A 27,173-nucleotide genomic window follows, 5' to 3' on the forward strand; every position below is an offset into this window, starting at 1 on the left:
CCTTGATATCTGGCTTTTTAGCCTTTTGGTTTCCTTTCCTTCTATAAATATCCTCTCCACTGATTTTCTAGTCCGTGTCCCAAATGTCATCCATAGGGCTCTGGTCAAAAGTAGTGCACTATGTAGGGAATAGGGTGATATTTGGGATGAAGCCCTATTCTTCATAGAGAGCAGACTGACCATTCGCCTCAAGGCCCACCCCAACTGATTTTGATGAATTCAAGCGGTCTCTCTTCGGAATAATCACAGGGACTCACTCTCTTTTATATTTTTGTAAGCTTCCATGTTGAATTAATCATTAGAGAATCTGATTGAATGTTGGTGGAAGAACTGAATGTTTGCTTATCATCTGAGCTCAACAGTTTGTTTTAAAATTTGTAACGTTAGAAGCTAACGCTTTCATAATTAATATCTCTATCTATCGACAGTGAAATTCAAGATGTCAGTGTTGTGGTTGGACCCGAACTCTACCTACATGCAATCTAGAATTCTCCTGACAATCTAGATTTCTTTCTTCCAATTCCTCACCCTGTTATCGTCTGTCATAGTTAGCGTCTTTGAATCACAACACACCGAGTCAGTCATGTCTACTTATACCCTGTGCGTGTGTGTGAAGTAAGTATATTTTCATTACTCCCTGTGTGTTCGCAGACGGGGCATTTAGCCATGGAGACCTTGTTATCGCTGACCTCCAAGCGGGCTGGGGACTGGTTTAAAGAGGAGCTTAGGCTCCTGGGAGGCCTGGACCACATAGTGGATAAAGGTAAGCTAGACCTAGATATTTACATTTGAGTCATTTAGCAGGTGGTCTTATCCAGAGCGACTTACAGAAGCAGTCATGGTTAACCCCCAAGAGTCTAAGCCGGCGGGGAGGTTCTACTAAACTAACATGTATAATTATTTTAAGATGGTGATGCCAAGGATCGTTTAGCTATTTGATTTTGAAGTTCAGATGTCAAACTCATTCCACGGAGGGTCGAGTGTCTGTGGGTTTTCACTCCTACCTTGTATGTGATTGAATTAAGGTTATTAATTATTAACCTCTATGGGCTAGGTGGGACGCCCCACCTACTCAACAGCCAGTTGAATCCTGTGGCGCGTTATTCAAATCCTTAGATATGCTATTACTTCAATTTTTCAAAAATATGACTCTTTTACACCATTTTAAAGATAAGACTCTCGTTAATCTAACCACACTGTCCGATTTCAAAAAGGCTTTACAACGAAAGCAAAACATTAGATTATGTCAGCGGAGTACCGAGCCAGAAATAATCAGACACCCATTTTTCAAGCTAGCATATAATGTCACATAAACCCAAATCACAGCTAAATGTAGCACTAACCTTTGATGATCTTCATCAGATGACAACCCTAGGACATTATGTTATACGATACATGCATGTTTTGTTCAATCAAGTTCATATTTATATCAAAAACCAGCTTTTTACATTAGCATGTGACTAGCATTCCCACCGAACACTGCCGGTGAATTTACTAAATTACTCACGATAAACGTTCACAAAAAGAATAACAATTATTTTAAGAATTATAGATACAGAACTCCTCTATGCACTCGATATGTCCGATTTTAAAATAGCTTTTCGGTGAAAGCACATTTTGCAATATTCTCAGTAGATAGCCCGGCATCACAGGGCTAGCTATTTAGACACCCAGCAGGTTTAGCACTCATCAAAGTCAGATTTACTATAAGAAAAATGTTCTTACCTTTGTTGTCTTCGTCAGAATGCACTCCCAGGACTTATACTTCAATAACAAATGTTGGTTTGGTCCAAAATAATCCATCGTTATATCCAAACAGCGGCGTTTTGTTCGTGCGTTCTAGACACTATCCTAAAGGCTAAATAAGGGTGACGAGCATGGCGCAATTCGTGACAAAAGAATTCTAAATATTCCATTACCGTACTTCGAAGCATGTCAACCGCTGTTTAAAATCAATTTTTATGCCATTTTTCTCATAAAAAAGCGATAATATTCCGACGGGAATCTGCGTTTAGATAAACAGACAAAGGAAAACAAAGCATTCGGTCGAAGCGGGCACGCGCCTAAGCCCATAGTAGTGTTTCAGCCAGAGCCTGCCTCGATATCGTTCAACGTTTTCCCGGGCTCTGAGACCCTATGGAAGACGTAGGAAGTGTCACGTTATTGCACAGATCCTGAGTCTTCAATAAAAAGAGCCAAGATGAAACACTACTTCTCAGACAGGCCACTTCCTGCTTGAAATCTTCTCAGGTTTTGGCCTGCCATAGGAGTTCTGTTATACTCACAGACACCATTCAAACAGTTTTAGAAACTTTAGGGTGTTTTCTATCCAAAGCCAATAATTATATGCATATTCTAGTTACTGGGCAGGAGTAGTAACCAGATTAAATCGGGTACGTTTTTTTATCCAGCCGTGTCAATACTGCCCCCTAGCCCTAACAGGTTAAGGAACTCCCCATTCCTGGTTGTTTAGGGATTCATTGAAAGGAAAAAACTAACACCTGTAGACGCTAGGCCCTCCAAGGAATGAGTTTGCAGTTTTCCAAAGAAATAAAATATTTGAATATTTGATTAAACATTGAATTTGTCTTGCCCATAGAAACGCATTGAATAACCGATTCATACATGGAAAAACAGTCAAAAGGCGATGTCCTATATCTGAGAGCGATAAGACCAGGAAATTGTTTTTTTATATTTTAACATATTTAACCCCTCTTTTTTTTTTGGCACTGTACTACTTCCATATACACTGAGTGTACAAAACATTAGGAACACCTTCCTAATATTGAGTTGCAACCCTTTTTGCCCTCAGAACAGCCTGAATTCCTTGGGGCATGGACTCTACAATGTGTCAAAAGCTTTCCACAGGGATGCTGGCCCATGTTGACTCCAATGCTTCCCACAGTTGTGTCAAGTTGGCTGGATGTCCTTTGGGGGGTGGACCATTCTTGATACACAGAGGAAACTGTTGAGTGTGAAAAACCCAGCAGCGTTGCCGTTCTTAACACACGCAAACCCGTGCACCTACTACCATACCCCGTTCAAAGGCACTTAAATATTTTCTTGCCCATTCACCCTCTGAATGGCACACCTACACAATCTCAATTGTCTCAAGTCTCCTCCCATTCATCTACATTTTTTTGTTATTTTACCTTTATTTAACTAGGCAAGTCAGTTAAGAACGTTCTTATTTACAATGACAGCCTACTCCGGCCAAACCCGGACGCCGCCCTATGGGACTCCCAATCACGGCCGGATGTGATACAGCCTGGATTCGAACCAGGGACTATCGTGATGCCTCTTGCACTGAGATGCAATGCCTTAGACCGCTGCGCCACTCGGGAATCCTGCAATGATTTGAAGTGGATTTAAAAGGTGACATCAATTAGGGATCATAGCTTTCACCTGGTCAATCTCATGGAGAGAGCAGGTGTTCCTAATGTTTTGCGTACTTCCGTTAAACATTTTAACTGGTACAGGGCTATTTTCAGACGAGGCTTGTGGGCGTGCAAGACCAAAACAACCAACGTGTTCGTGAGAGTCTCCCCTTTCCACAGGCGGGTCATATTAGTGTGTATCCCAAACAGTTCTGACGCTACAGACAGATGTTGGCAGATCGGCGGGCCGACTTTAGACAAGTCCCGTGATGCATGTGGGGGTCGTAGAGCAAAATGGAGAACACCATTATGTTCGTGAGGGTCATCTTTCCGTGTGGTCATATTAGTTTGTAGACCAAACCTTTTCAACACTGGACGTTTTCGTCAGAAGGATTTTCTGGATGTCTCATGGTCTCACTAATACTGCCGTAGCTCTGCCACCTTTCACCGCAAATGTGGATGGCCGACATCGGCAGATGTGGTGGATTGAGACGCAGCCAATGCAACAACCAAAAATGATACTTTTGGTCATGTAGTGTATGTGGACGCCTGCTCGTCGAACATCTCATTCCAAAATCATGTACATTAATATGGAGTTGGTCCCCCCCCTTTTTGCTGCTATAATAGCCTCCACTCTTCTGGGAAGGCTTTCCACTAGATGTTGGAAATTGCTGCGGGGACTTACATTCAGCCGCAAAAGCATTAGTGAGGTCGGGCACTGATGTTGGTCGATTAGGCTTTGCCCGAAGTCGGCGTTCCAATTCATTCAAAAGGTGTTCAATGGGGTTGAGGTCATGGCTCTTCAATGGCGTTTCCATTTTTTTTCATTCTAACCTGATCGATGGGGTTGAGAGGTTGAACCATCTTGTTTCCTGCAGTGAAAGAATGTGTGGAGAACCTGAGCCACGAGGATGACAAGGAGAAGCTGGTGGCATCGCTGTGGGGAGCCGAGAGGTGTCTACGTGTGCTGGAGAGCGTGAGTACACACACACACACACACACACACACACACACACACACACACACACACACACAGCTTTGTTTTTGTGAATTTTCTGGACTTTTTGGCGAGTGAAAATGTATTCCCATTCAAAAACCAGTTTTTCCCTGACCCTTAAGCCTAAGAAAGCCTTTTAACAAATTCAGGACATGAAAAAAGTCCTTTCTTTTCGAAAATGTTATTTCTTGTTTTCCTACCTTGTCAGGACATTCTGGTTAGGGTTGGGCGACATGGCCTAAAATCGATTTATTTTTTACAAGCTTTTGTTGCACAGTTAAAGGTCAATACACTGCATTTCAAACAGTTGGGAATAATATAATGAATTCAGGGCTTGTAAAATTCTACTCATTTGAACCTGCTTTGTGGCAATAATCACTAATCTGGCTTTCAAGTCTATATATGAAAATGCCCTTTTCATTACAAATGTATCCAGAACTCTGCACATCCACTAATAATGGCCAACTTCTGGTAACAGGCATTATAGAACATTAACACAGGTCTCATAAACAATCTCTCAAGCACAAGCCCACTACTAGTCAGTAGCCAGCTGATCTTTATATTTCAAGTCTAGCCAAATTGGATCTATTTGCTTGCCAACAAGGTAGAACAGTTGAACTTTTATGAATACACCCTCCTGTCTGTCTCCATCTGTTTGAACAACAGCAGCCTGTTCACTTTGTTTAGATGGGCCACTTGATTTGAACATCTACCTGGATCCGAAGATGAATTTGTATAAGGATTTGGCAAAAGCATCTTTTGATGCTCATTTCACATTTCTAAAACAGACTAGATTGCTTTGCACATAAGTCTGTGGCTGAAATGCTGCTAGCTGTAAGTGGTACTGCAATGCCGCGTATGACAAACCGATCATGCATTTTCCACAATCATGTTAATTGATACTCCCTTCTTAAACAAAAATAAGTAGTAATCAATCTGCCATCAACACAATGGAAAAATCAAATGAGCTATTTAGATATAGAAATTGCGTGGCCTACGGAGAGAAACACAATGGTGGCGTTTCAGGCCACGTGGCGGAATGTGATGCGGGCGGTATGTGCTCGTGGGGTCTGGGCAGGTGTGATGTAGTTAAGGTTTGTATGACATTGTCGTTTTGTATGTGTGTGTTTTTATATTGTTTATAAAAGAAAGAAAATCTTTTTTTTTTTTTTAAGATACTCTTGTCTTAGTAGGGTCTGCTCTGTTGTACATTTTGGGAGTTGAGACTTAAGGGTATCGTTACAAAAGTTACAAAGGTCAAAGGTTAACTTCTCTATTACAGTGAAATGTCTCAACGTGCTTGGGTGTCCATATGACCCATTTTTATGTCGGACTAAACCTCAAATGCAAATAGCGAGTTGAAACGGCTTGTTGTCGGGGAGGAAGAAGTGATCTTTCGTCTCGTTGTTGTGAGTGGCAGGGGGAGGGGCTTGGTGTCTGTGTGGGAAGGTGCATACAGCACAGGAGTCAAGGAGATGTGAAACATTGTGCTAAAACATGAATTCAAATTAATTTGATATATCGCCCAGCCCAAATTCTGGTCACATGTTAAGACGTAGTTCTGATGAGGTAGGAAAACGTGTGTGTACACACACACACACACTACTGTGTTGGACAACACTTCTGACTACTAGAAGGCTGAAAATTACATCAATTCATAATCAGGGTCAGGAGCCCCAGTCATAGCCCTTACTATATCTTAATGTAAAGATATTCTCCAGTACTTTTTAGCCAGTAGTTCTGAAAGTGGCGCTCATGAGTCAAAAGTGATCATCAAATTGCGTACTACGTCACACGTGCAGATATGTGCACCACGTCATTGCTCTCTTTCAGCTCTGCTGTGTGCATCTTGCTAGCTGTCACTCAAATGACAAGGGGCTGATTCTCATTGGCTGGAACTCGAATTCCTAGGGGGCTGGCCCACGAGGGTTAATGTAGGGAAAATGGCGCCGTACAGCTTCCAGTAAACAGTCGCTTTCAAACTAGGGACTTCGTGGCTGATTGAGGTAAAACAGTAATTCTGCTCATAGATTATGCATGTATGAACTACACATTGACACATCCAGGCCAAACCGGGAGGTTAAAAAAAATACTCACTAGTCACAAAACTTCCGAAGCGTGTCTTTAAGATCAATTATAAAGTATTGATGGGAAATGTTGATCTTTGTAACAGCTGCCCATGCCCCTCTAAGCCTGCAGTTGTGCTCTGTTTCACTTTCAGCCAGACTACAGTGTATATTTAGATAGCAGGTTGCTGAGGTTAGATTACTGATCAACTCAAGTCTGTGAATCCAATGTGAGTCTCCTATAGGGGGCTCTGTGTGCTCTTGATTTGAGATGAACTGTTAATACATTGAATTCCCTGTGTAATTAACTTTCTCTGTCTTGTTGATTTGCGCAGGTAACTGTTCACAACCCAGAGAACCAGGGCTACCTGATTGCTTATAAGGACTCTCAGCTTATCTGCTCCTCAGCCAAGTGAGTGTCCTGTATGAGCGTGAACGAACACACACACACACACACACACACACACACACACACACACACACACACACACACACACACAGTCCTGTATCACCAGACGGCATCATTGTGTTTGATCGGTAGCAGTGCTGATTCAATGCATCAGGTTGGTGAATCTCTCCTCCCTCCACAGTTACATTTACATTTAAGTCAATTAGCAGACGCTCTTATCCAGAGCGACTTACAAATTGGTGCATTCACCTTATGATATCCAGTGGAACAACCACTTTACAATAGTGCATCTAAATCTTTTAAGGGGGGGGGGGGGGTTAGAAGGATTACGTTATCCTATCCTAGGTATTCCTTAAAGAGGTGGGGTTTCAGGTGTCTCCGGAAGGTGGTGATTGACTCCGCTGTCCTGGCGTCGTGAGGGAGCTTGTTCCACCATTGGGGTGCCAGAGCAGCGAACAGTTTTGACTGGGCTGAGCGGGAACTGTGCTTCCTCAGAGGTAGGGGGGCCAGCAGGCCAGAGGTGGATGAACGCAGTGCCCTTGTTTGGGTATAGGGCCTGATCAGAGCCTGAAGGTACGGAGGTGCCGTTCCCTTCACAGCTCCGTAGGCAATCACCATGGTCTTGTAGCGGATGCGAGCTTCAACTGGAAGCCAGTGGAGAGAGCGGAGGAGCGGGGTGACGTGAGAGAACTTGGGAAGGTTGAACACCAGACGGGCTGCGGCGTTCTGGATGAGTTGTAGGGGTTTAATGGCACAGGCAGGGAGCCCAGCCAACAGCGAGTTGCAGTAATCCAGACGGGAGATGACAAGTGCCTGGATTAGGACCTGCGCCGCTTCCTGTGTGAAGCAGGGTCGTACTCTGCGAATGTTGTAGAGCATGAACCTACAGGTTCATCAGTTGACTGCTTCAGGAGCCACTGACTCCTATCAGCCTTTACAGCTGCAGACTTAGAATACTGCTGCCATCAGGTTTTTTTTCTGGATCAAATAGGGGCGTAGGTGGTCGTTATGGCAGGGGGAGCGATCAGCCTGTCGTCGTGCCTGCATTTTTAGAGAATTTGAGGCCCACGTTAATAGAGCTGAGAGAGAATTGTGCAGTTTTAAAGCAAATGTCCTGTAATCCGATGCATTTTTCCATGTTTAATGCGTGGTCTTTTGCTCAAACATAATAACAAAATATATATTGCTAAATTCATTGATTTTTGACTGTTTAGCTTTTATTTTGGTGATTGGTTAGTGCTCAAAGATTTTATTTAAAAAATTGTTCTATCTTAGTCTTTAAGTTTACACAGCTTTTTTCCATCCCAATCCAAGTATTCACATAGATCTTCTTTGCCTTTTTTATATTGATTGAAATGCACTTGGCTCCTCACTGACAGATTATATCGCAAGGATAATTCATGCACAAAAGTTTCTGTATGGAGCTCTGTTTTGTAGTTTCCACATTTTTAACACTGTCAATCACAGTATCCGCCCTCGCCCTGTCCGTGTTCCCCTCTGTAAAGCAAACTCTGCCACTTCTGTGTCCCCGCTGGACCCATCAGCCCTCCATCAATACCCCCATTTCTCTCCCCTTGTAAGGGTCAGCCACCCCCCAAGCGTCCCAGTCCCCCACCCGCCTCGTTCCACCACAGCCACTTATCTGTTTAAACTCTTCCGTCTTTAACTGAATTAGCCTCGTCCCAGGCAGGGTGCGTTGACTGCAGCCGGGACCCTGACCGCCCTGCTCTGGTTCCTAACCCCTGCCTCACCCTTTGTGAACTGCCCTTGCACCCCCAGCCAGGAGGCCTCTCCGACTGGGTAAAAGAAAGAACCGCTGTCAGATTTTACACAGAGGATTCACTAGCCGCTAATTCAATTACGGGGGGGAGAAATCAGAGGGGTCGAGCCACACAGCAGCTCAGATGCCCTCATTAACAACCGCCCACCCCCCCCCCCACTCTAATGAATGAACTCTTCCTCCGCTCTCCTCTCTGCCTTAATAATAAATGACCCCCATTATCTCTAATCTCATTATTTTGCTATTTTGCATGAAGCTGTTTTGCTTCTGGTTAGCCATGCAGCCGGCGTGCGCGGCTGTTGCTAACCTTTTTGTTATAGGTTAAATTTACGCTCCGTTCTCTCCCGCTGCACACTGCCTTTTTCAAAGGTATTGGCGGGGATGCTGTCTGACTAATGGTGTAGGGCTCTGTCTATATGCGAAGAGAAACACTAGAGACGTGTTATTGCTTTTGTATCTTTTGCGGGCCTGTTTCCCATGTACCATCACGGTTTCTGAATAATACAACAATCTCATAGGAAGAATTGTTGCCCTTTTTGACTTTTTTAAAGCTTATTTTCCAGACGCACTCTGTTTGTTAGTGTTTTAATTCCATGTGAAGTCCTTCCAGAGCCCGCTTCCATATACTTTCAGTCCAGTCTTTTGTCAATCAAACGATCCTCCCATCAAATATGAAGACTATTCTTTCCCAGCACAACATCGGCAGGCTATAAGTTCAATGCCAAAATGAGAAACTATCAAGCTTGAATAGACATTGGCATAAGGGACCATAAATGGAAATTGGCTATATAGCCGACCAAAACAAGCAAAAATGTCACAATGTCATCATAACATATGCACAAACTGTTTCGGATGGGAAGCATGCGGGCGTGCTAACCCATTGCCCCTGTGTGTTGTCGACAGGGCCCTGTGGCACTGCGAGGAGATGATCCAGCGCTACAGCCAGGAGACTGAGGTGAACAGTGCCCTGTGCTCGGCGGGCACTGCCCTGCCATACGCCAGCCACAGCAATGTGGGTAAGGCCGTGGAGGACTGCATGAAGGCCATCATCGGCGTGCTGCTCAACCTCACCCACGACAATGGTGAGAGCTCCACACACACTGTATCATCTGGATATAGATTGACCAGACAGGGCCAATGCCACTCCCTTCGGTGGTCGTCAATTATGATGGTTATTGAGTAAATTTGCATACCTACACTATCTTTTTTTTTTTTTTTTTAAGTGTTTTATTTTTTATCCCTTTTCTCAATTTTGTGGTATCCAATTGTCTCATCGCTGCAACTTCCGCACGGACTCAGGAGAGGCAAAGGTCGAGAGCCGTTCGTCCTCCGTAACACAACCCAACCATCTGTAACACAACCCAACCAAACCGCACTGCTTCTTGACACAATGCCCACTTAACCCTGAAGCCAGCCGCACCAATGTGTCAGAGGAAACACCTGGCGACCGTGTCAGCGTGCACTGCGCCAGGCCCGCCACAGGAGTCGCTAGTGCGCGATGGGACAAGGACATCCCTGCCGGCCAAACCCTCCCCTAACCCAGACAATGCTGGGCCAATTGTGTGCCGCCCCATGGGTCTCCCGGTCGCGACAGAGTCTGGACTCAAACCCAGAATCTCTAATACCTACACTACGTTGTGCACTCGCCGCTCGTTCATAGAAGTGCTTTAAGATGACACCTAAAGACATTCAGCTTCCCAAAAATGGGTTATGCACATAACTGTTGAGGTCCCGTCATAACTTTGTTTTACTAGGGTCGGGGCAATACCAGTATCGCCGTACTTGTTAGCATCATGGCAAGGAGTCATAACACAAAGCAGATTTAACTTCTTTAGGAAAATGGCTCTAATGTTGGAAACAAACATTGTTGTCATCGTGATTCACATTTTTATTTATTTTCCAAGCTATAGCACACAGTATTTTACTAACAGCAGGTTTTTAAAGGACTAAAGAGTTTGGTCTACTTCATGTTTTCATTTATGCCATGGAGAAAATATCGCAGTACTGGTATCGTCACAGCTGTATGTTCTACCCCTTGTGTGTGTAGAGTGGGGAAGCACGAAGACAGGCGAGCAGGAGGACATGATCATGACAGCTTTGAACTGTGTGCTCCGCGTCCCACAGTACCTTCATCAGGAGAGGAGGTTCGACATCCGAGTACTGGTGAGCGTCGTCATTACCCAAGTATCACATTGCAGCCATGGCTTTGGTTAGATGGGTTTCCAGGGCCCATATTTATAAAGTGTCTCAGAGTATGAGATCTAGGATCAGGTCTCTCCTGTCCATGTAATTGTACTCATTGTGATCTGAAAGGTAACTGATCCTAGATCAACACTCAAACTCTGAGACGCTTTATGAATACGGGCCCTGACTTCCTAGATTTTTGTTGTTGTTTTTGTCCCCAGTTCTATTACCATTCCTCTGTAAGGAACTTACTTGAATATGTTTCAACTCGACCTAATTGATAGAGGAGGGTTTAAGTGTAGGGGATGATATTGGACTGTGTGTCTGTCCATTTTGAGGTGGGATTGTCACTGCTTCCCAAATGGCACCCTATTCCCTTTCAAGTGCACTACTTTTGACCTGGGCCCATAAAGGGTGTAATTTGGGATGCAACTGGTGTCTGCAAGGTCTGGTCTTGGTGATGGTACTCTAGGTGTGTATATGTGTATGTCTCAAGTGTGATGGTTCTCCATGCAGGGTCTGGGTCTGCTGATCAACCTGGTGGAGTACAGTGCTAGGAACCGCCACTGTCTGATGGAGATGGAGATGGACGGAGGAGCTCCCTTCAACTCTGTCCTGGTGGCTGACAAAGAGGAGCTCAAGACGGAAGGATCGCTCACCGCCATCGCTGCCCTGGTGCAGGTGGGTTAGAGAGCCGATGTGGTGTGTGTGCGCGTGTTCATAGGTCAGGTTGTATAGAGACCGCGTACATTTTCAGTGAGCGTTATACGATCTCGTAGGCATAGATCTGGAAGGGTGGATGAACTGATTACATGCAAGCGCAAACTTTTCTGACCGTATGCGTTTTGCGCCCTCAGCTCTTCCTCCAGCGGGAGCAAGCGGCCATAGCGGCAGAGGCGGAGACGGATGACTTCATCAACGACGTGCCCAAACCCAAGCTGGACCAGAGCGGCGAGTGGCAGGAGTCTGGTGGCGAGATCCAGTGGGTGGCCTCGGAGAACAACAACACCAACGCCGTCAGCGAGAAGGAGAAGGCCAAGAAGGAGGAGGAAAACGAGGAGCTAGACCTTACCAAAGGTAATGACCTACCTGGTTAAATAAAGGCTAAATAAATAAAGACAAAGTTTTAACTAATTAAGTAACCAAGTAATAGATCCATACTGACATTAGGTAACTCTGAAAAGAGATTGAGTAGAACCTATGTTTGCATTATAAATGAGGCATTGCTGAATCGGAGGTTGAAGTAATTGGCGACTCTTTCTCCTCTCTCCCCCTGCAGCTCTGCAGCATGCTGGGAAGCACATGGAGGACAGCATCGTGGCCTCCTACACTGCTCTGCTACTGGGCTGTCTCTGCCAGGGGAGTCCGGTAAGGCAACTCTCCTGACGTTCTGAGCACCACGGCTTCTCTACATAATCAAATCAAACTTTTATATAAAGTGCATTTCCAAAGAAGTCATTCAAATGAAGAAGATTAAATATATATATATATACACAAAAGGCAATAAAATGGATGAATCAAAGAATCTGTAATAACAGTTCCATCATTACATAATGAACGACATGGACCTAGTTTGGGATTGTTCACTAGACACACAGATTTAGGCTACATTTTCCGTACCATTTTGGTCATTTAGCAGATGCTCTTTTCCAGAGGTAGGGAAAGCTAACGAATCCATTGTATACAGATGCACTTGGCTAGTGCTGAGGTCGACCCATTACGTATACCTTTCTGAATATTCTGTTCTTTTCCAATGTGCCCAATCTGAACTTCAAATACCCACATCATCATTAAGACACAGACTCACTCGTCAGCGATGCCTCGTTCGAACATCGGTAGTGAACATCCGTCATTTTAAAACCTTTCAGGGACCATCAATGTTTTCCTTCCGAATTGCGGTCTTAAAAGTTTCACGGCCGACTGTCGAGAGGAAAATAAAAGCGGAGTTGATTTTTATTGCTGCTTTAATGGCCTTTTTCTCTTTTGAAGATTGTTATTAGCGATTCAATGATGCCTTGAGAGCTTAGTGCATCTCTAGTAATGGACTCTCTCTCACGGTCTCTCCCAATGGGCCGTTAGGTTGTGATTGATTGTGCCACGGTCATTATCTCGCTCTGATAAACCTCTACCGATCCCAGGCTGTAGTTTTAATCTGGACAGGGGCTCTGTGTTTTAACTCGGTAAGGTCACACCTCAGACTTCTGTTTGTCTTGTAAAACAAAATGGTTGTGGCCTGCCTGGTCTAGCGGTCTAAGCAGCTGCCTATGAAAAACATACAGCTTCCAGTATGGATCCAAATCCAGCTCATTGCTCTTGTAGCGCTCTCTCCTACGTTAACTCTCTACCACTGTCCTCCCCAATAAAACACACAAAAATATGTGGGGAGTAGGGTGCCCCACTCATTTTAAAATAAAACCATAAACTGTTTATGGATATGTTCCAATTAAATGATTTCAGAAGTTTTAGCCTTGCCTGAATACGGCTTTCAAGAGAGAACACCAGAGCAATGGATGGCCGAGTGTACTTAAAAGCAGATTACATGCTGGGTGGTGATGCATGTAGAATTGACCACAGAACATTTGGAAATAATTTTATTTTAATTTCTCCAACAATTCTACATGCATCACCACTGTTCGTCGCCACCCAGCATGTAATCTACTGCACACGGCCAACCTTGGATTTGATGGTTACAGTGACTGCTTGTTTTCCCTCTGAGATGATACGGACATTCGCTTATCACTAGAATTACTGTTATCTGACACAACATTATGCATCTGCCTGTTGTGCTTTATTTCTTCAGAGATTGGAAATGTGAGTAGAACTAACAAAGGATTCTGTTTTGATTCATTGTCTTCTTTTTCAGATGAATGTGACTACTGTGAGGGAAAACCTGCCCAAAGGAGATTTCTCAATAATGACAGAAATGCTCAAGAAGTTCCTAAATTTCATGAATCTTACAGTAAGTTCTCTCACATTTTAGATAAAATGTCTGCCTACAAGTGTCTGCTTAAAGGTCTTTATTGTGGCCTTTTTGTGTCATTGAGCTTGTACAGGCTAATGACTAATATCCCAGTCTGGCCCCTGTAGCCTTATATCTGAATAGGGATTTTGTGTGGAGAGAGTGTGTGTGTGGTAACTGACCTTTGCTCTATCGTTCTTTCCCTCCCTCCCTCTCATCGCTCTCTCCGCAGTGTGATGTGGGCACCGCAGGGCAGAAGTCCATCTCTCGGGTCATTGACTATCTGGAGCACTGTTAGAGACCTGACTCTGTGGGGAGGGACCACACTGGGGGCTGACCACTCGCCTCACACAGAGACCAGGACAGTTTGGTAGACCCAAGTCCAGACACACACACACACACACACACCACACCCACACACACAGCCTGCTAATAACAACCACCTATCTTCATCATCGTCAACACCACGTTCACTATACATACTGTGATGGCCTCCCTTCAAACACGCGAGGCCTGAAGCACTGTTTCAGTATTCCACCACTCCTATTATGATGTCTGTTTGGAACAGGAGAACTCGGAGCAGATAACAGAAAATAAGAACAACCTTCCGTTTATATTCTAGACGTTCTGTGTTCCAAACACTGTTTTTTTCCCCTTTCTGTTCCCTCACGAAGTTGTAATTTATGATTCTCAGAATGATATTCATTAAATGCTTATTTTTTTTAATTTTTTTTTTGGTTTGTGACCATTTTTCTTTATTCGATACCCCCAATTGTGCTATTCAGGTTGTGCATTTATATAAAAACTCCTTGTATCCCAAATCGATATGTTGCCTTCTTGCTACATCTGCCACATCCTCCATAGTTTTTTCTGCCTGCTGTAAAAGATGTCTCTCCCCCTGCCTCCCTCCTCTGTTTACTTCCGATTTGTCATCAAAGTGCCTGTGTGCCTGACCCCCCCCCCCCCCCCTTCAATCCATAGAAAGCATTCGGCAGTGACCCACACAACTGGAATAGGAACGCAAAGCAAAAGCTCTCAGCCCGCTTTGAAATGCTGAAAGCCCCCAGAGCCCAACGGCCCCACTGCACTGAAGCGCTTTTATTGCCTTCACGACTGTCCTCCTTTTTTGTGTGTGTGTGTGTTCTAAAAACCTCTGTCGTTGTCGTTGAGGGGAGGGTGTAAAAAGGTTTAGAAATGAACAAATAGATTTTCTTTCTGTTTCGAAGTACATGGAGTGGCGAGGATGAGAGAATTGCTAGTTTTGTGAGCACCTCACCTCTGCCCAAGTCGATACTTTCGGAGATTGTAGTAGTTCAAGGACAGACCTGAAATGGTCCTCATCTGTAGTTTTCACTAACGTGAGAGAACTACATAATTTAGTCTGTACTGGAGAGACTATTGGGTCTGAATGGCCACAGTGCTTCAGCTAGCTGTTAAAGGCTGTAGACCACATTACAGTGTTGGTTTTCTGTTTCTGAATAAATACATGCCAGTCTGGCATTAAGTTATGTTCTTCCTCTCTTCAATGCTTCAATTTCTTTTTAAGCTTTTCTCAAAAAATCAACTGGACTAAAAGACTACAAGTATAATTTTTTTTTTTTGCTTTTCAAACTTTTTAATTTAAGCACTTGAATTGATAAGAGCGCTGTTGTTCATGAACTGAGCCTCTCAGTTTAGCGGTTTCTGTATCCATACTCACTCCGTTCTGAGTTTCATAATGTGATGCCCATTATATAACCAATCTGTTTCATGGCCAGTGTTCTCAGTTTTGTTCAATTCAGGCTTGATTGGGACTGCTGTCGGCTGCATGACGTCGTCAGCTAATTCGTTGGTTATATGCTGTTTCCCATAGTTTTCTCCTATAAAACTGTAAAATCCTCTTATCCCAGCTTGAATGCGGAGGTTAGTCGGTCGTGGGGCTGTTTGGCGTTAAGATGTACAGAATTGGGGAGATTACGTTTCCCCATTTATTTCCTAGTTGCGTTCATTCCCCTTTGTATATTTCCGACATGTTTTTGTTTCTCTTCTACTACGCGCATGCACACCCACAGCCATGCAGACATTAACGCTTCAACCATCTCCATGCACACACCCTCATCAATACTTTCTAAGCTGTTAAGCCTCTTGTATTTCAATCTGATGTACGCTGTAGTCGGGAGCCACACCAGTCGTTTTTTTTTTTTTTTTTTTTTTTAAGCTTAATTAACACTTCTGAAGTTTACAAGAGCTTTATTCACAAATCTGGAAATGGATGGAACAATGTAAATACTTTTGTAAATATTGGAAATTTAGAAATGGTAGACTACTTTTCTGAATCCAATCCAATTTATTTTATACAGCATTTTCAGTTGTTATTTGAAAGACAGATTTAAAAAGGTGTAAAAAGCCAAATGCAGGAACATGCTCTTTGTACCAATTTCAAGAATGTCTTTGGTTACTTGTATATAATTTTAACTTGAATAAAAATTGCTACTTTCAGTACATCTGTGTCTGATACTTTTGTGTCATGTTTTGGAATAATCTATTGCTCTTTTATGCAGCATAAACTGCCCCTATAACTTTCAGACATGCAAAAGTAGACTGAACTGTGAGGGGGAGAAAAAGTCAGATGCCAAATTGTTAATGTGTTTTTACTTGAGCCAAATAATCTACATAAGGTATCAAACACGAATCAACATGTTTTTTTTATGGGAAAAAAAATAAACAATTACGAAGCACAAACAAAACCAGTTATTTTGTGCCACTAGTTCTCTCCCACAGGTTCATAAACCCTCTAAGCTCTGTCTTCTGGTCTTCGCAGGGCGCACGTATCACTTTCCCACTGTCTCTACATGCGGTATCGTATGTTCCTGGCCCAGGTAGCTCAACAGTTGAGTCTTCTGCTGTATCGTTCACTGTTGGCATGCCAGTTGGGGCCGTGCGCACTTGCTCGGTGCTCTCAAGTTCAGTGGTGCTGAATTCCGTGCCGCAGGGCCTGTCCTGCAACAACTCGCTGAGCGTCGTGATGTAGATCTGCGCCATCTGAAGAGTCTCTGACTTGGACAGCTTCTTGTCGCTCTCCAGGTTGGGGATGACGCTCCTGAGGCGGTCGAATGCGACATTGAGCCCGAGCATCCTCCTCCTCTCGCGGGAGTTTGCAGCCATACGGCGACGCCTTTGCGCTCTATCGATGGTGCTCCGGTCCTGCTCAATGTATCTGAGCCCTGGCAATCTGAGCTCCACAATAGCGCACGGGTCACACTTGCCCCTGCGCTCTGCCCTCTCTTCTATCCAACTGGTCTGCACAAGAGCTCCATGTGGACCGTCTATACGATGCGCTTGCACTTTCAAATCCGCACCAGTGTCTGCGTCTCTGGAGATAAATGGCACAAAGAGACTTTTGCGGCGTGGCATTGTCCTGAATAGGGTATAGATTCAACGGTGCAGACGTGTAACTGAATTTCTAGACCCGTCCCTTAAAGTTTTGAGTGTGAGGGGTGCATTTATTGACAAACGCCAGAGCTTGTGAGGATGCTATGGGCGTGGCGAGGGTCGTGTGCACGTAATGAATAGAGTTGGATCCCTTTGATAATGTCAGCAGGAAGTCTATTAACCAAGTTCATCAAAAGTGGATTAGGTCCATTTGAGTGATTACTGGGTGCATGTGGCTTGGCTCTGGGGAGGAGTGCGATCAGGCCACTTTTAGAGTTCGTTGTCTATTCATTATTTTTATTAAGATTTAGGCTAATGGCATAGCATAGGCTATGAATGTCTTGTTATTTCTGCAAAAAATAACTGTCAAAACATACCTTTTTTGATAATTGCAACCATGGAAAAATATAAATTGTATCAAATAATATTGGCCTTTGTGAGATATCCTGACTACAAATACAATAACTTCATATCTTCACAAAGTGATTTGTAGGCCTGATATTTGAAATCAAGGGTCTAGCCTCACGCTCACAGAAGAGAGGAAAACCTTGGGTGAAATAATTATAAATAAATGTGTCTAAAAAGCGACATTAACAGCAGGCTAATTGACTTGCCACACACGCAGTGCTTAAACTAATCCATTTAGCGGTGCTACTAAAGAAATGTGACCCGTTTTCTCCGCGCACATTGTAACTGCGGTGACCCACGCTTTTCATACCACAGCTTCTCCAAAAAACAGTAAATAAACCAATAATAGGCTACACATATATTGAAGACTGGTCTGCGAGTTGGAGAGCTTCAGTAACACGTGGTGAGGTTGGGTATAGGCCTAGGAGGTCCTGACAGTTGTTGGCACACTCCGCATATTAAAATTAATGAAGCGTCTCATTGAACCGAGGACACGGGCCTGCGATCAAACCCTGCCGGATGGGTAGATTAGAACCCCCCGCCACGAGGGTAAATTGGGGTGCATGCATGCCTGTCAGAGCAAGACAAGAAGAAACGAGACCAAATTTCACTGACGGGATTAAAGGTGGAGGGTAAAACGGGCATTTTTTTTCTTTTCAGTGTTTGCCATCGACGACATAAGACGCAAACCGGACGCACGAGCAAAATTGAAAGGAGAGGCACACGCTTGTTAGAAATCTTTAACTTGGTCGGTGCGTCGAGTAAAGTAGATCTAATAAAACAAGCGCATTCTAATGAGCAAATGATTTAACCGTAAATTGTCAAACTCTACTCGATTTAATCCCAAAATATGAATTTGAATAGGCCAAGACAAACAATTGATTTGAGGAAATGTATTCCTTTCCTATTGGATTAAAACGGATCAAGAGTCTGAAAAATTATTTGGTGATGATGATTTGATTATTCATGATAGAGCAGGCTAATAATCCACTGCTTTTAGCAAAGAATAATTAAAACGTCACTATATTTTTAAAACTCATGTTTCATTTTCACAAATTAGCCTAATCTTCAGACAAATTAGTATTTTACTGGGAGAAGAATAAGGGAACATTCATCTAGGCTTATTGGACAAAAATGTAGTTCATAATAGCAGAGGAAACAGAACCCATTGTCGTTGCTGTCTACAGGAGAGGTTATATGCAATGTTCCCTCAAATTATGGGGGCAACTGAGCAAATTTTAGATCTAGTGAGCGGAAACTTGAGCATTGTGAGAATTTTGTGCAACTTCCTCCGCTCGTCAGTGAACACTGAAGCTGTACCCATACAGTTTTAGACAGTAGTCAATAGGCTATTGTGGCTATTTGAGGCCTACCAACAAAACTAATGGAGCAAATTCCATAACATTGTCACATCGACATAGCTTTTGATTTATATGATATAGCCTTCAGTAGTCTATAAGTGGTGTACAATACATTGCATGGGCTTGATATTAATTCATACTTTTTTACTTGGTCTGTAACACCATGGGCCAAGTAGATGACTGCAAATTGTACGGTATTGTGTTGTATGATGCAAGATGCCACTTTACAAAATACAATTAATTATTATTTACCATACAGAGAATTAGACAATGTAGGCTACCCCTCTGCATATTGGCTTATTTTCACATTCACGCCAGTCTCAAAATATAACAGTGGCCCTTTAAGACAGAAACTGTGTTCGAATATTCATACTAACCACACTAACCGTACTATTTGTGACGTGATTTGGGTATAGTATGGATATAGTATGCCAAAATTTCGCGGATGTCGTACTTTTAGAGCCCGTACTGCAATTCTTCATAAATGGGCGTGGCTTCACAACGGTTTCAGATTTGAAGAAAATGTCGGAAAATATGCAACTGAAGTCTGAAGAGAGCGGATACAAATTCGTTGCTCTAACTAATTATGATACATTTTAACAAAATGTTGAGCAATGTAATAAAGAAATAATTTACGTTACGAACCGCATAGCATTATAGCAGTACCCAGGTAGCAAAAACAGGTTTTATAAACGTTTTTTTTTAGGTGTTGGATTGGTTGTCTAAACATTCTGAATGCATTCAGATAAATGTTCGGTTTTGGTTAAAGTGTAGGTTTGTCATAGGTGTCATCAACGTTTGGTAAACGTTGGTATTAGTGTAATTTACAACGTTGGCTATTAGTTCCTTTTTAAATGTTAATGAACATTTATAATAGGTGTATTTTACAACGTTGGTTGGGTTTCAAACGTCCAACGTTCGTCAATGTTTAACAAACGTTGGTTAACGTTGGTAATAGGTGTTATATGCGATGATGGCTTCAACTAATAAAGACAGGAAATTTCAGCTATATAGTTTTATTTTTTTTAACTAACAAGGAAATACAAAATACAATATAAAACTGTTAATTACTAACTCTTGATTAACTATGTTTGGATTGGTAACTATTTACATGACTGAAAGGGGACTATAATACATAACCTTTTATTTATTTAACCAACAAGGAAATACAACTGTTAATTACTAACTATTGATGAACTATAACTGGATTAACAACTAATTACATTACTATTTCCCTGGACTCCGTGCTTGTGCTCCTTCTCTTTCTTGGGCTTCTGTCTCTCTCTATTATTTCAGGTGGTGTGGTCTGAAACAAAGTAACTGAGTGTTAAAACTCATCATTGGACTAGTAACATGTACTTTTTATTTCAATGCAAGGTGACTTGATCTAAGTTACATTGACACATCTGTGTCAGCGAACACACCCTGGGCTTGGCTTGAGAAATCCGAAGCAGCAGCAGTAACCAATACAACCAAAGGAGAATTATGATCCGAAGAACACAAGGCAAGGGGGTAACGTAATGTTTCGTCTGGTCAGCTGGCTGGTTAACTAGCAGAATGGTAAAGCTAGATAGTGTTAATAAGCCTTGTTTACTCTAACGTTAGTCAATTTAGCTAATGTTAACGTTATGTTAAGTGAGTCAACCGAGTTAGGTTAGCTAACGTTACCTTGTACTGAAATGTTAACTAACTTAACTAAACGTTAGCTAGCTAACTCCAGGCATTCAGTTGTTTAATAATTTAACATCAACACTGATTGCATAATGAAAAGCTAACGTCACATGTTATCACATATACAAATTACCAAGTGACCCGACGACGTTAATGCAGGGAATTCACTTCACGGGCAGTAAGAAAAGAGCGTCTTGTCTGCACTCAAGCGGAACTGTGCGTTTTTATGGCAATGGGAGTGCAAGCAAAAGTTCATTTTGAAACCTAGTGACAATGTTTATAAACGTTGGCCAAGAGTTCCTTCTTGTACGTGTCAAACAGTACCAAATCCCAACCTATTGGCTACTTTGGAATAGGTTTGAAATACATTTATTTTTAAACGTTCATTTTGAAACCGCCTGACAATGTTTAGAAACGTTGGCCAAGAGTTCCCTTTCATAAGTGTCCAACAGTACCAAATCTCAACCAATTGGCAACCCTAGGAATGTTGAGAGAACGTTGTTACAACGTTTGTTTTTGCAACACCAATATACAACCTTTCCCAACCTAGTCCAACATTGGCTTAGGTTCCAGGAACGTTTTGTGCTACTTGTGTATGTACCGGTGTGTTAGCTAGTTACCTATCGTTAGTTGGCTACAACTACATCGAACTTGCCAGGCAGTATGTTAACTATCTGCTATCTATCTACCCAACGTTTATTGACTTGATTATTCACATCATTCTTAGCTAAGTGATATAGTCGTTGTGTGTTTCAATGGACATTGTTAATCTACTCGGATTTCAGAGCATTTTCGCGCAGAATAACATGCATTTACAAACGCTCAACACCCGTTGAATATGGCCGGTGTAAACGTCGGCAAAAAAAGGCGTAATTAAAGTGTTGCCAGCAGCACAGTTACAGTCACCAACCCTCTGGATAACATGAAAACAGCCTAACCAGATCTGCTAGGGCGAGTAAAATGGTCAGAGTGAGGATTTCTCTCGTTTGTGTCTGGAAGTTGCTAGCCAACGTTAGCCAGTTAGCTTGGGTGCTTGACTATCGTTGAAGGCTCAGATTTTTTATTTATTTTATTTTTATTTCACCTTTATTTAACCAGGTAGGCCAGTTGAGAACAAGTTCTCATTTACAACTGCGACCTGGCCAAGATAGAGCAAAGCAGTGCGACACAAACAACACAGTTACATATGGGATAAACAAGCATACAGTAAATACACAATAGAAAAGTCTACATACAGTGTGTGCAAATGTAGTAAGATTAGCGACGTAAGGCAATAAATAGGCCATAGTGGCAAAATAATTACAATTTAACAATTAAACACTGGAGTGATACATGTGCAGAAGGTGAATGTGCAAGTAGAGATACTGGGGTGCAAAGGAGCAAAAACATTATAATAATAACAACATGGGGATGAGGTAGTTGGGTGGGCTGTTTACAGATGGGCTATGTACAGGTGCAATGATCGGTAAGCTGCTCTGACAGCTGATGCTTAAAATTAGTGAGGGAGATATGTCTCCAGCTTCAGTGATTTTTGCAATTCGTTCCAGTCATTGGCAGCAGAGAACTGTAAGGAAAGGTGGCCAAAGGAGGAGTTGGCTTTGGGGGTGACCAGTGTGGGTGCTGCTATGGTGACCAGTGAGCTGAGATAAGGCGGGGCTTTACCTAGCAAAGACTTATAGATGACCTGGAGCCATTGGGTTTGGCGACTAATATGAAGTGAGGGCCAGCCAACGAGAGCAAACATGTCGCAGTGGTGGGTGGTATATGGGGCTTTGTTGACAAACGGATGGCACTGTGATAGACTACAGGATCAACCCTACTCCTCGGCCAGAGTGTCCAGTGTGCACTCTGAATTTACGAATGGACAATCTGTCAACGTTCTGGATTTACAAACGTCCAGAGCGCACACTGGCACTCCAGATTTAGTTGACGAACACACTCAAAATCGTAAAATGTTTAGCTAGACATTTGTTATGCTAACAAGCTAGCAAGAGGTTGCATAGCAACAGCATCAACTTCCTGTAGACAATCACATTTCTAGTACGCTCAACTGAAACGATACATTTCGTTTACAGTATACTAAAATGAACTAATCGTATATAGTATGTAGTATATACTCATTAAGTATGTAGTACACATTATGTTAGTATGGGTATTCGAACACAGCTAGAATCTTTTTACCTGACTGGCTTTTCAAAGACAGCTTGAAATGTAGCCTACACCTTTTGTGCCCTTGCAGGAAGCAGTAACTCCCCATTGCTGAACTATACTTATCTATAACTGGGCTAATAAATTGCTAAATTGCAAAGAATATCAGCAAATGTGCACATGCAAGGCTCTGATCTGATCTGAAAAGTGCATTCACTCATGGGTGATTGAAAAACCGCTGGTGCTCTGTCCCGGCCAATAGAATTCTACTCTGTTGAGCTCTGGCTCTACCTACAACAAAATCACAGAGTCAGTCTTGCAAAGTTAGATTTGTTTTGGCTTGTTGCATTGAAAAGGCGCTGATATAGTGTTGATTCGATCACTGAAAAACGTTGATAGTGCAAACTAATGGGGCGAACTCAATATCTTGCCTCTCTGCGCGGCATGGCATTTCTTCTGTGGCGCAGTCCTGGAGGAAGTGCACAGCCGCACACGTGCACAGTTTAGAAGGAACGTTGGTTACATGGCACCTTTATAAAATATAAACTAGCCAGGCTATTACCTGATCATTTGTATAGGGTCAGAATGTTGTAAATTGGATTCTGTCTATAATCCGGGGCCCACTTATAGAGATAGATAGAGGAGCCATCTTTGTATCTGTGCCATTATAGCGTCTGTGACCACATCGGCCACGCCATTAAGGCAATCTCTATTTTGAAGTAGTCAATTTTCTTCTTCAAGATTGACTGATCCCCCCTGATGACCCGGTTGGACATGATTTCAACAGGGTCACCAGGAGGGATCACCCAATGAAGTTGGAAGCAGTGAGGTATAATACGAACTGGAGACTGCGCCGAAGATGTCGACCGTTGTTTTCAAGGTAATCTACTAATCTTCTCATACGCCAATTTATGGACCTTCTATATCTGGGTTGCATTCGGTTTATACGGACCAAAATTACATGTGCACTAGCATTCAGGGAGCAGCGCGAGCAGCGACAACGTCATCACGTCTTCCAAAAACATGGCAGACATTGGAGGAATATAAAATGTTAATATCTTCGGCTGTGAGTGTTGGGGAAAAAATTGGCCTCAGCGACAGTTATTATAATAATTCAATGGATGTTTTGTGGACAAAGGTGATGAGTAAAGTGTCTTATTAGGTTTTTTAAAATTGGACTTCTCTGTGTGGCCGTCTATAGAAATTACCTTTCTGGGCCGGGCGTCAGTTAAACTGCAGTACCGAAGCAAAACTGTAGGAGCAGTCAACTGTGTTTTTAGGCCGGGAACACTGGCCCCTTAGTTGGAAGGCCCACCCAGTTTACTTCATTAAAATGGTGGAAACCCTCAATGGCACTCCCTATGTTAATACTGCCCTTTGGCCACTAGAAGCCTCTATCATTCTCTATGAGCCCACTTCATTAATAGCCTCATTTTGTCAGTGCTAGCGAGCCCTTTCCATCATCCTAGGCACAGACAGAAGTAGACCACATAATCGATAAAGATCAGTCACCCTGATACGTCTTCTTGATATTTCAGAGTTATGTTTCATGATGAGGAAAGTTTGAGAAAACCGTTCAAAGTCAAGTTCCTATAGAATATGAAAACGTAAGGCCTACTAAACTATGGACATGACCTGAAGGCTTACTGTTATTTTGCGACACCCAATCTATAGGCTTCATGAAGGTAATTATGGATCTTACAGTAGCCTACTGTAAATTATTATCAGATTAGGCTATGGTCACTGAAGGAGGGGTGGCCCATAGACTATGTGGGTACAGAACATGTCTGGCTATCACGTAAAATGTTTACCATTCCAACCCTTCCAATTTGATCATAATCTTGGACTGTGCATATTCTGTCTCATTTCCAAATTCTCCACTTACGTGAGTAAATAACCACTTTATCCATTCTACACTGAGGTGAGGAGGCTATTTGAATAGCTTTTTACACAATGTCTCACACTTCTGTCACTTGTAACTAATTGACGAACCCTTTCCATGAGAACATACAATGTAACTGCACATAGTAACTGTATATGGATCTCCTTTCTATTGGACCTGTAAATCGCCACTGCTCGTCCTTGGTACCCTGTCAAAAACCAAACCTTAAAGGCCCGTTTAGCATCTGTGGTCATTGTGAACCAAAACAGCCCAAAGACTTTGATGTGTTGAAACAGTAGCAGCCTAGTAGGCCTATAGACAGAGAGGATGGGGAGTTCAGTTCTAGGAGCCATTGACGTGAGTGGTCATCCTCAACCAACCAACCAACCCTCCTCTCTGGTGGTCATTTGTTTCATTTCACACCAGAGGGCCTTCCTTTCTCCCTCATTGGTCGCCTCAGTGGTCGCCTCCCTACAGGTCCAATTACCAATCATCGATTAGGCCAACCAGGCATGTGGGCTGGGGAACACTTAATCAGCCGTGCCACTCCGCTAATGAAAGAGCTGCCTCCCCTATCGCCTCGTCAGGGCTCCAGCCGGTCTCACATAGGAATGTGTGTGTGTCTGTGAGTGAGCGAGTCTGTTCGTGCGTACGTGTGAGCAAGACAGAGAGAGAGACAGCCAGAGAGAGAGACAGCCAGAGAGAGAGAGACAGAGAGAGACAGCCAGAGAGAGTGACAGAGACAGCTAGAGAGTGACAGAGAGAGAGAGACAGCCAGAGAGAGTGACAGAGAGAGACAGAGAAAGAGAGAGTATGAGCATGCGTCTAGTCTGTACGTGTGACTGTGTGTTTATACATGCGTGTGGACGGCCATCCAGTGCATACCAAACCAGTAGAAGGCACAGCCTATATGAGCAGCTTTCTTAGCGTGACGCCTGCCATGCAGTGCTATTGTGTTGCTTAGCAGTGATGCATTCCTGATTGATCTTTGAGACTGTGCCTGGGTGATCAGGGGAGGACCAACCCTCCTATCCCCTGGTCCTCATGCTGTCCTTCCCAGCCCACAGCAGCCCTGTTCTGGGGAAAGATAATTACTTTTTCATTCATGGTGACATAGCCATAGCCATTAGGGTTGATGCAGCAAGGCAGGCAGGTTGTTCTTAGCTGTTATTTCAGCTTTGCCTGTTTTGTTCTAACCCCAGGTAATAACATAGTGGTAATATTTACCCTCTCAACGAGTGGTTGTGTAATGTCTGTATGGATTCTATGGTATGCTATTGTAGTATTTATATGTTGTGTACAGAACATGAGAAACAGTTTAGCTGGCCGGCCACATCCTCAGCACTGGGATATTAGATGTGTTTTTATCCACCATCAACACAGTGAATAAAGCCAAATCCGACTGGTAGAGATGGGAGACGATCCAATAACATTTTATGGAAGCCTTTTATTACATCTATCATTTCCCTTTCTGAATTTTGGCACTGTCTCTTTCTAGCACTACAGGGTTCAATACAGCTCAGACGTTTTAGTGACTGTAGTACACTAGACTAAGCAGATGACACACAGGCACAGCGTTCTCTCCTGTTGCTATCTGTGAGCAACAGGTGTTTGATAACGTGTGAGCATGATGTGTGAATCGCACCTCTAACAATTAGCAACTACTGAATTATCAGTGTGCCAAAGAAGTAGGCATTGGGATTACTTCCAAGTACATTATGAAAAATGTCTTTGTTGCAAATGGCACCCTATTCCCAATGGGCCTTGGTCAAAAGTAGTGCACTAAATAGGGAATATACTGCCATTTGGGATGCAGACAATGGCTTGGATACAGGGTTTCGAATCAGAACACTGGAGATTTTTCTCAGTATTGTTGTTCTAGATCCAAGAGCTGGTAAACGTACATGAAGAAATGTGATTTCTGCACGATTCGAAGGGCATGATTATTTTAACAGTAGTGGTGAGGCAGAGAATACTCAGAAGGTAGATGAACATCTCTGTTATCTCTCAGAACATCATGAACCTCAACTGTTATTGCACCTTTGGGGAAAGAGGGAGAAAAAGACAGAGAGAGAGGGTAGAGAGAACTAAAAATGACATGACCAGAAGGTCTTACTTACACAGAAATGAGACTTCATGATGGCTGGATCTCTTGTTTCCGCTTGCGTGCATTTATCAAATACAATTTATTGTCCCTAAAGTAGATTTTCTTTGAAAACGCAAATAAAGAAGCCCAAGAGGCATTTCACGTTTGAAAACCAGGCTTTCATACTGTTATGCACAAAGAAGTCAAGGCTACTTTGAAAACACATTTCTGTTGCAGTTTAAAGAACATACTTGTATTTAAAATGAAAATAACATGATGTATTATAAATGGAGAACACTGCATATTGAGAGCTAGCGGTTGCCAGATTGGAGGGTTTATTTACCAGCCTGTGGGCATAAGGCTGCTGCTCACTGATGGTGGGGAGCCAATTAAATTTGGGATCAATATTTCCTCTTTCCGCCAGAGCTCTGCTT

General features: G+C 42.9%; 1 protein-coding gene across 3 annotated transcripts in view; it reads left to right on the top strand.

The window, feature by feature from the left end:
- Positions 1 to 16,253, top strand: part of LOC106589362 (wings apart-like protein homolog) — a 52,732-nt gene extending 36,479 nt beyond the window's left edge. For all 3 annotated transcript variants that reach the window (XM_045710037.2, XM_014179235.3, XM_014179236.3), the window contains 10 exons: positions 652 to 763; positions 4,256 to 4,353; positions 6,776 to 6,852; positions 9,533 to 9,711; positions 10,677 to 10,792; positions 11,330 to 11,494; positions 11,671 to 11,890; positions 12,093 to 12,181; positions 13,677 to 13,772; positions 14,005 to 16,253. In XM_045710037.2, the coding sequence (XP_045565993.1) occupies positions 652 to 763; positions 4,256 to 4,353; positions 6,776 to 6,852; positions 9,533 to 9,711; positions 10,677 to 10,792; positions 11,330 to 11,494; positions 11,671 to 11,890; positions 12,093 to 12,181; positions 13,677 to 13,772; positions 14,005 to 14,070 (1,218 nt within the window). In that variant the 3' untranslated portion in view covers positions 14,071 to 16,253. The remainder of the gene's footprint in view (positions 1 to 651; positions 764 to 4,255; positions 4,354 to 6,775; positions 6,853 to 9,532; positions 9,712 to 10,676; positions 10,793 to 11,329; positions 11,495 to 11,670; positions 11,891 to 12,092; positions 12,182 to 13,676; positions 13,773 to 14,004) is intronic.
- Positions 16,254 to 27,173: the final 10,920 nt, after the last annotated feature.

This window comes from Salmo salar, chromosome 28 (assembly GCF_965601325.2).
Source record: "Salmo salar chromosome 28, fSalSal1, whole genome shotgun sequence".
Classification (NCBI taxonomy): domain Eukaryota; kingdom Metazoa; phylum Chordata; class Actinopteri; order Salmoniformes; family Salmonidae; genus Salmo; species Salmo salar.